Here is a 13,070-nt window from a genome sequence, read left to right as displayed (position 1 = left end):
AAAAAGGAGACATATGTAATACTCTTTGTAATACTTCAAGAAATAAACATTATTAAAAAAAAAAAAAGAGGCTACAAATGAACGGGGCATTTTGGGAATAGATCTCATGGCCATGACCCAGGGAACAGGAAGCCCCCATTGCTGCCACCACAACCATCTCTTAACACCTACATTACCAACCAAAGCATATCTGAGACCATGCTTACTTGCTACAATAGTTAGAACAGCCAGAACAGGGCCTTCACCCCACTTCCACCTTCCTAATCTTTTGTATGTGTCTAAGCCGTAGCTGCAACAGAGTCTAAGAAACATGATTTTTAATTTTCTAGTATCTGCAGGATGAGAAAGCACATTATAAGACCAGAATGGATGCTGGAGGCCTGTAGGAGGGTAAGGAGGAGGGGAGGGATGGGATATGATTCGTTTGACATTTTAGCAGGATCACTTTCACTGCTATGTATAGAATACTCTCTAGTGGGTCAGTAACAGCTAAAGGGCTATAGCAGTAGTTTTGGTAAGAGATATAGAGAAAAAAAGAAATAAAGAGATATAGAGAGAGAGCCTTAGACTAGTGGCCATAAAGGAAGAAATGATGAAATTATATATTTGTCACAAAATCATTCAATATTCGTTTCTGGAGCGGTGGATTTAAGCTCCAATGGAACTTGGAGTGTAGGCTGAACCAAGATTATTCCTTTTGCCTGGATTGGAGGAAGGTCTGGATAGCTTGAGAGAGAGCTCCTTTTCTAAGGACCAGCAGAAGAGAATGAGGCCCCCCATGCCCAGTTTATGGCACTAGCCACAGAGTTCCATGAGAGACAATGCACAGAGAAATATACAAATGTAAGGACATTTTTTATACCCACACATCTTAATCATAGTTAACCTAACTACTAAACACTGGGGACATTGTTTGAGAAATTTTCATATGTGACCTCTTTTAATCTTTACAACAAACTTCGAGGAAGGGTTATTATCCTCATTTAATGGAAAAAGAAGCTGAGGCATGGAGAGGTTAAATAACATGCCTAAGGCCATATAGTTAGTAAATTGCAGAGATGGAATTCAACTTAGGCTGGTTGATTCAAGACTTCATGGCATTAAATACATTCTACCCAATTACACTCTTATTTAAAACTTTTTATCAATATTGGGGATAAGTTGTATTGGAGGGCTGGAAAAAAGGTAGGATACAGAAGTGGTTTTTGTAGGGGAGCCTTTAGGCTAACTTGGTTTGAAGTATGCCATCATCACTAAGAAATTATTTACAGACTCTTGTGATATTGTTAAGGTAACACTAGCTGCTGTAACAAACTTCAAAATGTAAAATAGCTCAAATACAGTAAAAACTTATTTCACACAGAACTGCAGTCCAAAGCGAATGTTCCTGATGACAGATTGCTCTCCTCTCAGTGCCAGTCCATCCGTGGCTCTTTCATCTTCAACACATGATGGTTTCCAAGGCTGCTGTGTTCATGTCTGTCAAACTAGAGGAAGGGAAAAGAGCACGGGACTGTCTGATGGACCAGTTCTGGAAGTGGCACATATCACTTCACCTCACATTTTATTGGCTAGGACTCCGTCACCCACTGCATCTAACTGTACGGCAGACTGGGAAATGTTGTCTAGCTAAATGCCCAACTAGCCTGTCTGCCACAACTGATCTCACTCATGACATGACTTCTCTCAATTTTGCCCTCAAAAGGAAATTGAAACTTTATTTTGGGATAACCTTGTTTTCTTTCCCATGTAAAATTTACATTTAGGTCAAATAGACTGCATGCCTCTTCCTTTCAGGGGATCACATCTTGCAGAAAGTTTTAAAGCTCTCATGTTTATAAAGATTCCTTTAAACCTTAATTAATAAAACATTTATAATTTTGTTATGCTTATCTAATTTAGTGATACCTAAAATTTTAATGCCCTGATATAAGCAAATATATACCAGTAAAAATGCCATTTTCACCTATTGCTATTTGCATATTAATGAAGATTAGGCGTTCACAAAAATAGTAATGATGATATCTTTTTTTTAAAAAACTGATTAGATTGTGCTTAAAATTTCAGGGATACTCCTTTATCTTCTCCAAGTTTCAAACATTCCCTGTTGTAACACACATTTTAATTTTGTTTTCACCAACAATTCCGCCTCCACTTCTAATTTGTGGGGGGTTTCCCAACACCATCAAGCAATTCTCTGATACCAACAGGATGTCCTATGATTCAACTCAATTCTGACACTATCTTCCTGAAGATAGCATCTGATCCCTCAGGCTAAGGGGCTCAGTCCTATAAGACTGCCCCTGCCCTCACTCTGATGGTAATCACAAGTCCAAGTTGTCACCTGTGCTTCTGACCAACCAGCTATAAGTTGGAGGTTCCAATGACACCATATAACTCAGAAACAGCCAGGTAGAAGAGATACACAGGGAAAGGGCTTGGAGCTAAAAATGCACTACAGGATCTTGAATTCAAATGGGAAATCTGAAAGGAACTGGAGAGAGAGACCAAGATGGCGGCATAGGTAAACACCGGAGACTGCTGCCGCAAACATCCACTTCAAAAATACAACTAAAAGACGGAACGGACATCACCCAGAACCACAGGAAGGCTGGCTGAGGAGAGACTCTTCAACTAGAAGGAAAAATAACAGCACACCGAGGCTCAGAGGAGGCGCAGTGTGGAAAAAACTCAGGTGCGGAGGTGCGCGCGCAAAGCGGGCTGGTGGCTGAGAGCGCGGTTGTCGTTTTCGGTCAGGGGGGAGTCTCAGACTCTGAGCTCCAGATACGGGCGAATCGCTGGGGACTCGGACCCAAACGGGAGAAGCGGGAGTGTCTGGCATCAGTTGGAAGGCAGCTTTCCCTCCGAGGTTTGCAGCGGTTCCGGGGGTTCTGAGAAGCAGAGCCTCTGGGAACAGGACTGAGGGCACCATAACGGCTCCCTCCGCCCGCCCTGTTGAGCCCGCCCCGCCCAAGCCCTGCGCAGAGCCATTTGCCGGATCGCCTCAGGCAAAGGCTAGATTAGCACCTCCCCAGAGGACAGAAGTTTTCCGAGGCAGACACAGCTGATTCACACAGCCAGTCGGCCTGGTGGTCAAATCCCTCTAGTATTAACTACAACAATCAAGGCTCAACTAGAACAAGACTGCGCACAAAGACCACTAGGGGGTGCACCAAGAAAGCATAAAAAATGCGGAGACAAAAAAACATGACAGAAATGGAGGATATAGAGCTAAAAATCGCAATTTTGAGGGCTTGCAAAAATGTGCTAGAAGCTGTCAATAAACTTGAGGAGAGAGTCACGAAAACTAATGAGACCCTCGATGCTATGATAAAGAACCAACTAGAAATTAAGCATACACGGACTGAAATAAAGAATATTATACAGACACCCAATAGCAGACCAGAGGAGCGCAAGAATCAAGTCAAAGATTTGAAATGCGAAGAAGCAAAAAACACCCAACCGGAAAAGCAAAATGAAAAAAGAATCCGAAAATATGAAGATAGTGTAAGGAGCCTCTGGGACAGCTTCAAGCGTACCAACATCAGAATAATAGGGGTGCCAGAAGATGAGAGACAGCAAGATATTGAAAACCTATTTGAAGAAATAATGGCAGAAAACTTCCCCCACCTGGTGAAAGAAATGGACTTACAGGTCCAAGAAGCGCAGAGAACCCCAAACAAAAGGAATCCAAAGAGGACCACACCAAGACACATCATAATTAAAATGCCAAGAGCAAAAGACAAAGAGAGAATCTTAAAAGCAGCAAGAGAAAGAGACTCAATTACCTACAAGGGAATACCCATACGACTGTCAGCTGATTTCTCAACAGAAACTTTGCAGGCCAGAAGGGAATGGCAAGAAATATTCAAAGTGATGAATACCAAGAACCTACAACCAAGATTACTTTATCCAGCAAAGCTATCATTCAGAATTGAAGGTCAGATAAAGAAAAAAACTGATTAGATTGTGCTTAAAATTTCAGGGATACTCCTTCATCTTCTCCAAGTTTCAAACATTCCCTGTTGTAACACACATTTTAATTTTGTTTTCACTAACAATTCCGCCTCCACTTCTAATTTGTGGGGGGTTTCCCAACACCATCAAGCAATTCTCTGATACCAACAGGATGTCCTATGATTCAACTCAATTCTGACACTATCTTCCTGAAGATAGCATCTGATCCCTCAGGCTAAGGGGCTCAGTCCTATAAGACTGCCCCTGCCCTCACTCTGATGGTAATCACAAGTCCAAGTTGTCACCTGTGCTTCTGACCAACCAGCTATAAGTTGGAGGTTCCAATGACACCATATAACTCAGAAACAGCCAGGTAGAAGAGATACACAGGGAAAGGGCTTGGAGCTAAAAATGCACTACAGGATCTTGAATTCAAATGGGAAATCTTCTATTCCATTAAATCCTCATTGCCATATTTATTGCATACTCACATAATTAATTGGGTATGGGTTCTCTGGTGATGAAAGACATTTGATCAGCAACTGAAGGACTTACAACATCAATCCTTCTTTTTTCTTTCCAGCATGAATTCTCTGGTGTATGTAAAATATGAACTAGAATCAAAGATTTACCTGTACTCATTATACTCATAATATTTTACTTCTGTTTGATTTCCATAATTGAGACCTGATTTTTTTACTGAAAATTTTTTCTATTCTTGTTATGTGAATGTAATTACTGTCCAGTATGAACTCTTTGATATCCAATTTGAACCAATAAAAAATGAATATGAGAAGAGGCATTTGGGGGTTATGTTTGCCAGGAATACATATTGTGATTTAATATGTTTCTTGGTTCTTTTGATGATTTGTTTAATACAGGACTATGGAGAGGCTTTTGTATCTCTCTCAGCCATTTCAGTCCCTTCCCGGACACAGAGCTTGATGACCAGAGCACAGGTTTGATGTCAGCCTCCACATGCATCCTGCCAGGCCCGGTGTCCTTGTGCAGGGCACATCCTGTACATCCATCCACCAGGTCCTTGCAAGTATATGTGGAAGAAGGCCTTTGAGCCTCATCCACTTCTACTACCAGAGCCAATCCAATCATTAAAGAACATGCTCATAAGGAAAGACTTTGCAAAACTCAACCTCTCCCAAATAATTAAATATATATATATGCTTTGTTGATGCCAATACAAGCAGAAACTATCATCAGAGACATTATAAAATAAGTGTGTTCAGTCCACAATTCTTATTGTCCCTGTAACACTCTCATCTTCCATACTAATGCTTTCTAGATTCTAGGGCAAGCATGTCAAACTCTCAACCCATGGGCCGCATGCCTCGTTTATTTGGCCCATGTTAGTTCTGTGTTTGACATGCTTGTTTTAGGGCAGTGGTCGGCAAACTCATTAGTCAACAGAGCCAAATATCAACAGTACAACGATTGAAATTTCTTTTGAGAGCCAAATTTTTTAAACTTAAACTATATAGGTAGGTACATTGTTATTAACTTAATTAGGGTACTCCTAAGGCTTAGGAAGAGCCACACTCAAGGGGCCAAAGAGCCGCATGTGGCTCGCGAGCCGCAGTTTGCCGACCACTGTTCTAGGGTGTTAGACTTCAAAAACCAAAATAATAGTAAAATAATCATATGTGGAAGTTGATTAAAGATAAGACTCAAAAGTAATTTTGGCATATTAGGTGGATGAGCAAAAGAAGAAAATGGGGCACTGGATAGGCTACAGAGAATACAGAAATAGATAGCAGGAGCAGCTACTACCTTTGAGGCTGAGAGAGAGCACCCCAAACTCCCTCACTCCCAACCGGAACTGAGACACAGACATTGTATGGCTGTGACTCGCTGAATGGCAGAGAAGTTGCCATGGCTCTCACTGGTGAAACTTGCAGGGAATCTGTGCTGTGTGCTGGTGAAAGCTGACATGGGGAGACGTCTCCCTGAGGCACTTCTTTACAAAATTGCCCAAGAGGCTTGTCAGGGAGGGATACAGGCTGCTGGGCACTGCAAAAGCTGCAAGCCCTGTGGGAGCCAGATGCTGGAGAAACTGTATGCACTGCAGGAGTCTGGTGCCAGAGGAGCCGTGAGCAGAAGTCTTACGTGCTGCAGGAACCTACCCACGCACACCAGAATCAGAGAGCAAAACTCTTTTCCTCCTGCTATTTCTCCACCACCCTCTATTAAAGCCTCAGTGTCAGCTGGGATGAGGAAATTATTTAAAGGGCCCAGATCCATTTTTCAGAGTAGTCAAAAAATCATGCTTTGAAACTAAGAGGCCGTGCATCAATAAGCACACACATGTCAAATGAGTGAGAAATTTAAATCTTTCTCCACGTGATCATCTCCTCTTAATTAAACAGCTGATCAAACATCCAAGAGTCTTATTTCTTTCTCTTTTTGAGTTACTGCTTTTGTAATGCTCTGAAAATATTTTCTTTCTTTCTTTCTTTCTTTCTTTCTTTCTTTCTTTCTTTCTTTCTTTCTTTCTTTCTTTCTTCCTTCCTTCCTTCCTTCCTTCCTTCCTTCCTTCCTTCCTTCCTTCCTTCCTTCCTTCCTTCCTTCCTTCCTTCCTTCCTTCCTTCCTTCCTTCCTTCCTTCCTTCCTTCCTTCCTTCCTTCCTTCCTTTGGTTATGCTAATATGCATGCATACAAGTCCTTTGGTTGCTCTCTAACCCCCGCCCCACCCCCCTCTGCCATTTGTCTCTGGATCTATTCTTGTTCATCAAATTATGTTGATCATTTTATCCCACATATGAGTGAGATCATATGATATTTATCTTTCTCTGACTGGCTTATTTTGCTAAGCATAATGCTCTCCAGTTCCATCTATGCTGTTGCAAATGGTAAGAGTTCCTTCTTTTTTACAGTGGCATAGTATTCCATTGTGTAGATGTACCACAGTTTTTTAATCCACTCATCTGCTGATGGGCACTTAGGTTGTTTCCAAATCTTAGCTATTGTAAAGTGTGCTGCTATGAACATAGGGGTGCATATATCCTGTTAAAAGTGGTTATTTCTATGACCTGAGGTTATGGATCAGACTTCCACATTTCTAGTAATCTACCATCAGCATGTATTTACTTTATTTAGAACAAAAAACAATTCACCTAAAAATGGCAACAATGATTCAGCAGTCTCCCCCTTGCCCTCTGAAGGAAGCACAGGCTTATCATTAAAGGGGATTAAAAGGCTCATAGTTGTGATTACAACGATTACTATGATTCTTAAAAGCCAAAAAAAAAAAAACCCCACGAAAAAACACAACAGAGTAGGCTCCTAAGACATCTTAGGACAGCCGAGAAGAAGAGTGCCATGGGGTTTCCCAACCAAATGTCCATCCACTGTCACTGTGAAAGGTTTAGAAAAGGAAGCCAGGATGAGCCTCTAACCTCTCTGTCCACGAGTTCCCGGAGGCTGTACTAGTAAGTCCCAGGGGCCAGCCCAGCACAGTGTTGAGTATGTGTGAGACATAGAACACAGCCCCTCCTGCGGGAAGCCATCACTTTCCCAATACTGTCATGAGAGTGCACCAAGGAACACAGAAGGCTGATGGACTTTGAGCGTTAATAGGGCTGTGTTGAGACAGTGGTGACTCAAAGCAATTTCCTGACCTAATGACCTCAAAGTAAATGTCCAGTAAATTTACTGGACCTTACTGATCTTTACTGATCTTTATTGACCTTAGAGACGGTCTGTCTGCTACCTGTTTGCCGTGCTTTACTGAGGGCAAGGTGTGTATCTAAAACTGAATAAAAGGCCGATAAGGCCAGGTTTCGATGTGCCTCTCCAAGAGAGAGGTCTCCACCTGTCTCCCATGCCTTTCAAGTTCATATTTCTTGTCTAGTGTTTTCATTTGTGCGTCGGCCCCTCCTTCAGATCTTGAACCCTAGCTGTGCAGGTCACGGCACCCTCCCCTCAAGGTATCTTGTTAAGATATGTTCATATTAAGATATGTTCATGAAATGACAAAGTGAGTTTCCCCATGCTGGGGGAGAAAATGGAGAGGAAAACAGATGAAAGTCATCCCTAGGAAAGAACAGAGCATACATTCTAGCTCTGGGCTAAGTCAGAGTGTGGCTGAGGTAGTCCAGGGAAGTTGGGGGGAATTAGTAGGGTTTAGAGCAGTGATGGCGAACCTATGACATGTGTGTCAGAGGTGACACGCAAACTCATTTTTTTGGTTGATTTTTTTTTGTTAAATGGCATTTAAATATATAAAATAGATATCAAAAATATAAATCTTTGTTTTACTATGGTTGCAAATATCAAAAAATTTCTATATGTGACACGGCACCAGAGTTAAGTTAGGGTTTTTCAAAATGCTGACATCACTGGTTTAGAGGAACAGAAAACAGGGCAGGACTTTAGGAGTTGGGCAACAGGAATGAGGACAGCCTGAGAGATGCTGGATTAAGCAAAGCAAGACTGGAAGACCCAAAGGAGCAGGGCCTCACTAGAAAATTCCAAGTTCAAGTTCTAAGTCAGACCTGACAGTGGAGAGCCCCAGGCAGCAGAGTTGGGACTCAACTCTTCACGCATAGAGAGGCGAGAAGAACAAAGGGAACCAGAGACCTATCACCTTCTCCATATGATCAGGGGCTTCTTAGTTCCACTTTTGTTTCACTCTATTGAAAACCTCCAAAAGGTCAGTTGAGAGAAAAACAGGAAGTGGGAAACAAAGGACTGGAGATGCTGCGTGGAAGGTGGCTGATGCAATCTCCTCCTGGAGCCCTGTTTTCAAGTAAAGAAGTTTAACAATGCCTTTTTTGAACCCAAATGTAACAGGCTCCATCTAGGAGCAATAAGAAGGAGCATTTATACAAAGGCAAGTCCCAACCTGTTGGTTTCTGGACAAGGGAGGCAAGTCAAACCTTATTTCCTATAGCACAAGGATATAAGTCGGGGTTCCAATCGTAGAAATCTATTTTCTACCCTGAAATACCTAACTTCACTAAACATGCAGATAGAGGCTTATACAAACATTCACTAAACATGCAGATAGAGGCTTATACAAACATTCACTAAACATGCAGATAGAGGCTTATACAAACATTTGTTAAATATGCAAAATATGTCCCTGCTGGGAATTTCTCCCGGATGGGCCCTAACTGGTTAAAACTTCTGTTACCTCAATCTGATAAAGAATGGACTAAAGACACCATTTTCATTCGATAAATCTGTAGCAGGCATCATAGCTGCAGGAATCCCCCAACCACCTTCAAATGGGGCCTTCAGCTTCTCGGTTTCACTAATTCAGGCCTCCAGAGACTGAGGAGCAGTGACTGCAGGGGCAACTCCTCGGGCTCCGCTGAGCTGGCCCTCACCCCCATGTCAGAGCTCCCTGGTCCAGTTCGCAGATGCCATGGGCAGAAGACCGTGGTCAGGTGGTGGAAGCATGACGTGAGCCCTCCCTGTGTGCTTAGGTTTAGGTTCCTGTCCTAACAGGCACCTGCTTCACCCCCAGGCAATATCCCTGGGTCTCTGTCCCAGGAGTCACTGATAAATCTTTATTCTCATTATTCGAATTCACTCAGGTCCTTTGAATGAAGCCACCTGCCAGACTGAATGTTTGTGCCCCTCCCCCGCCTCACATGTTGAAACCTGATTTCTAATGTGATATTAGGAGGTCGGGCCTTAGGGAGATGATTTGGTCATGAGGGTGGAGCCCTCGGGAATGGGATTGTTATAAAAAGGCTCCAGAGAGCTAGCTCCCTTGTGCCTTTCACCATGAGGACACAAAGCGGGGTCATCTCTGAACCACTCGGAGTCTGCAGGCACCTTGAGCTTGGACATCCAGCCTCCAGAACCGTGAGGAATAAAATTCTGTTCTTTATAAGCCGCCCCGTCTATGGTATTCTGTTACAGCAGCCGTAGGGACTAAGATGCCGTCCTCTCCCTCTGCCTGTCCCACATCCTGTTCCGTCAGATTGTTCTTTTCCATTTGCTCCCTTTCAGCTCTTGCAGAGCAGATGTGGGGTGTGGTCAGGACCCTCCAGTTCACTCTAGTAAAGAGGGACTACTCCCCTGAGGGGTCCCTTCACAAGTTCATCTCCAGGGCTGTGTCTTGGGGCCTCTCCCCAGGGCCACCAATGGCCACTGCTCACTTCACTGCTGACTGCCACCTGGCTCTCCTGGCTGGGGGACCGACAGGACAGACGCCCCTCTGCATTCTGGCCTCAGCATCCTGTGTCTCATCAGGTTTTCCCGCACTGCTTCCTGGGCACTTCACTGTGTAAAGGGCTGTTTTGTCCCGTATTGGAAAAATTATATAGAGTGTGCAGACTATTTTAGATGCCGACTGGGAAAAGTCCTACTGATTTAAAATGTAGTGAAAGGATTTTTCAAAAATGGTGAGGAGGGTTAGGCAAGTTTTCTGTAGGTCAATTTGGCAATACGCAATAAAATCACTAAAGAGGATTCTCCCCTTGACACAATAATTGCACTGCTACATAGTTAGCACTTACCTTGACTATCGATTATAATGGTGAAAAATGAAAACGATTTGTCCAATAATAATGCAATGGGTAATTCTGTGACGTGAACTATCATACAGCCATTGACTATGTTTTTGAAGAATATTAAACAGCTTTGAAAAGTGTGTCTAATATTCAGTAAGAAAAGCATTATGCTTAATGGTATGATTATTTACAAATCTGAATATTGGTAGATTAACAGTGGTTCTACCGTATGTGGTGGGAAAAAAAGGTTGTTTTTATATATTTTTCTTTTAAAAAATATTTTTCAAGAATTGGTAGATTAACAGTGGTTCTACCGTATGTGGTGGGGAAAAAAAGGTTGTTTTTATATATATTTTTCTTTTAAAAAATATTTTTCAAGATTTAAAAAAAAATAATCAACATATATTAGTGTTGTCAGGAAAAAAAATACTGTAGTTGTTCTAAAATGATGTGATTTCATCACCAGGTAGCATCTTGCCTTAGCCCAGTAATGCATTCCCAGAGCAGGCAGGGACTCTGGTGGTCCCCAGCCCTGCTCAGGCGAGGAGCAGCAGAGCTGCTAGTGGAAGGACAAAGAACTTTCCTCCATCTTGTCTTGTAGGGCTGGGCCCTCAGCCTAAGCCCCCTCCCTTTTCTGAGAGTGACCACAAGAATGCCAGTACTGTCCTAACTCCCCCAACCACCACCTGAGTGGACCAATGAAGCTCCAGGAATGCAGCTAAGGTCCTAATAAGGCTATAGTGGGGGACGGCTCAAGCCTCAGAATGTGCTGGTCACTTCCTGACCTTTGTGCTGTAAGACCCTGCTGAAAAACCCTGACCAGAGTGACCAACCTCTGTAACTCACGTCACTTACCTAAGCCCACCCAAATGACTAGCCCTATATAACCTTTGTTCTCCTGGGACTCTGGTCTCTCGTCTCGCCGCTGCGTCGGAAAGAGGCTGGGAGCCAAGCCCGGGTTTGCATAAAGACTCTTTGCTTTTGCATCGGAAAAGGCTCCCTGGTGGTTGATTACTGGGGACCCCGAACTCTGGGCATAACACTAGAACACCAGCGCCTGCCCCAACCCCAGAAGTTCTGAGTTAACTGGCTTGTGGCCCAGCGATGGTCATCCTTACAGCTCCTGTGTGGTCCTAGGGGTCGCCAGGACTCTCAGCATCTGCCTCTTCCTTCAAGCCCCTAGGCAAGGGGTCTGAGAAACCTCACAAATGTCTTCAGGGGCTTGTGGTGTCTACGCTGCATGTCTGAGGCACTCAGAGCTGCCTGGAGAGCCTGTCCTGGCGACAAGTGACCTCACACTCCTTGGAGGCGGCAGTGGGAGAGGGTGGGAGTTTGCCACAGGTTTTTATGGAATTCCAGAAAGGAGAGCATGAGCTTGTGAAGAAACTGGGAGGGAGAAAGGGAGAGCTGGACACTGATGTGACTGATGTGACTTCCTTCAGGTTCCCAGGAGGGTGGCCCTGCCAAGAACAAGAGATGATGAGCCTCCCCAGACCCAGGCGGGGCGACCAGCTGCTGTTCCTGGGCATCATGGTCCTCGTGGTCCTGGCCATCTTCCTGCTGTTCTACGCTCTCCTCTGGCAGGCGGGCGACCTCATCAACTTGCCCAACCTGAGAATCGGCTTTTACAACTTCTGCCTGTGGAACGAGAGTGCGGGCCGCCTGCAGTGCCACCAGTTCCCTGAGCTGGAGTCCCTGGGGCTGCCTTGGGGCGCCCTGGCCCTGGCCAGGCTCGGCGTGTACGGGGCCCTGGTCCTCACCCTCTTTGTCCCCCTGCCTCTGCTCCTGGCCCACTGCCACAGGAGCGAGGGTGAGTGGCATCTGGCAGTGTGCTTCCTGGCGATGGCCTCCATGCTGCTGGCCGGGGGCCTGGGCCTCTTCCTCACCTACACCTGGAAGTGGGTCACGCCCTCCCTCCTGGGGCCTGGATTCCTAGCTCTGGCCGCTGCCCAGGCCTTGCTGGTCCTCTTGCTTATGGCCACAGTCATGTTCCCCCAAAAGGCAGAAGATGACAAGAGCAAGCAGAAGAGACACTAGTCCTGTCCAAAGGTTCACATGACTGCCAGGGCTGTTTGAAGGAGGCTCAGATAGGTGCCAGAGGACTCATGAGTTGCTGTTTTCTCAGCCACCCTGCATCATAGCTGATACTGATCTCAAGCTTGAGCAGATGGGCCCCACTGAGGAGGGGGCACCGGCATAAAGGAGGCCGGGGCTGTGAGGGTGACTGGGCCCTGGGCTTCTTAGTGTTGGCTTGTCTGTCCTTTGGGACTGCTAACACCACGTAGCTCCTTGTCACGAGAATTCCTGCTATAATTAACTGATCTGAGCAAACCATTCTTACTTCATTCTCAGGATGTTGGCCAGAGAAGGGTTCCTGTCCCAGGGCCAGATTTCCAGGATGATTGGTCAAAGGCCAAACTGAGACCCCGGGAAGGTTCATGGTGACAAATGGGGAACACTAAGGGCACCTCAGTGTCCCCGGGGCCCTGGTTAGCAAGCTTCTCCCTTCCCCCTCCCTCCCCAAGACACCACTCCCAAAGGCACAGGAGAGATCTCAGAGGGAGTCTCTGAAGTTCCCCTAAGGCTGCTGGACCTCAAGCCAGACAGCAGGGGAGTGAGTTGGCATGACCTGGG

General features: G+C 44.8%; 1 protein-coding gene across 4 annotated transcripts in view; it reads left to right on the top strand.

Annotated features, from left to right (window-relative positions):
• Positions 1–13,064, top strand: part of LOC102261356 (transmembrane protein 140) — a 55,365-nt gene extending 42,301 nt beyond the window's left edge. For 2 of the 4 annotated variants that reach the window (XM_014531659.1, XM_005884170.2), the window contains exon 3: positions 11,879–13,064. In XM_014531659.1, coding sequence (XP_014387145.1) covers positions 11,879–12,473 — 595 coding nt within the window. In that variant the 3' untranslated portion in view covers positions 12,474–13,064. Of the gene's footprint in view, positions 1–9,755; positions 9,787–11,484; positions 11,519–11,878 lie in introns of those variants that run through there. The other 2 variants (XM_014531661.1, XM_014531660.1) reach the window with 2 other exon arrangements.
• Positions 13,065–13,070: the final 6 nt, after the last annotated feature.

The sequence above is a fragment of the Myotis brandtii genome, unplaced genomic scaffold (genome assembly GCF_000412655.1).
Source record: "Myotis brandtii unplaced genomic scaffold, ASM41265v1 scaffold82, whole genome shotgun sequence".
Lineage (NCBI taxonomy): Eukaryota > Metazoa > Chordata > Mammalia > Chiroptera > Vespertilionidae > Myotis > Myotis brandtii.
The sequence above is the reverse complement of the archived record's forward strand: the minus strand, read 5'-3'. Positions and strand labels throughout refer to the sequence as shown.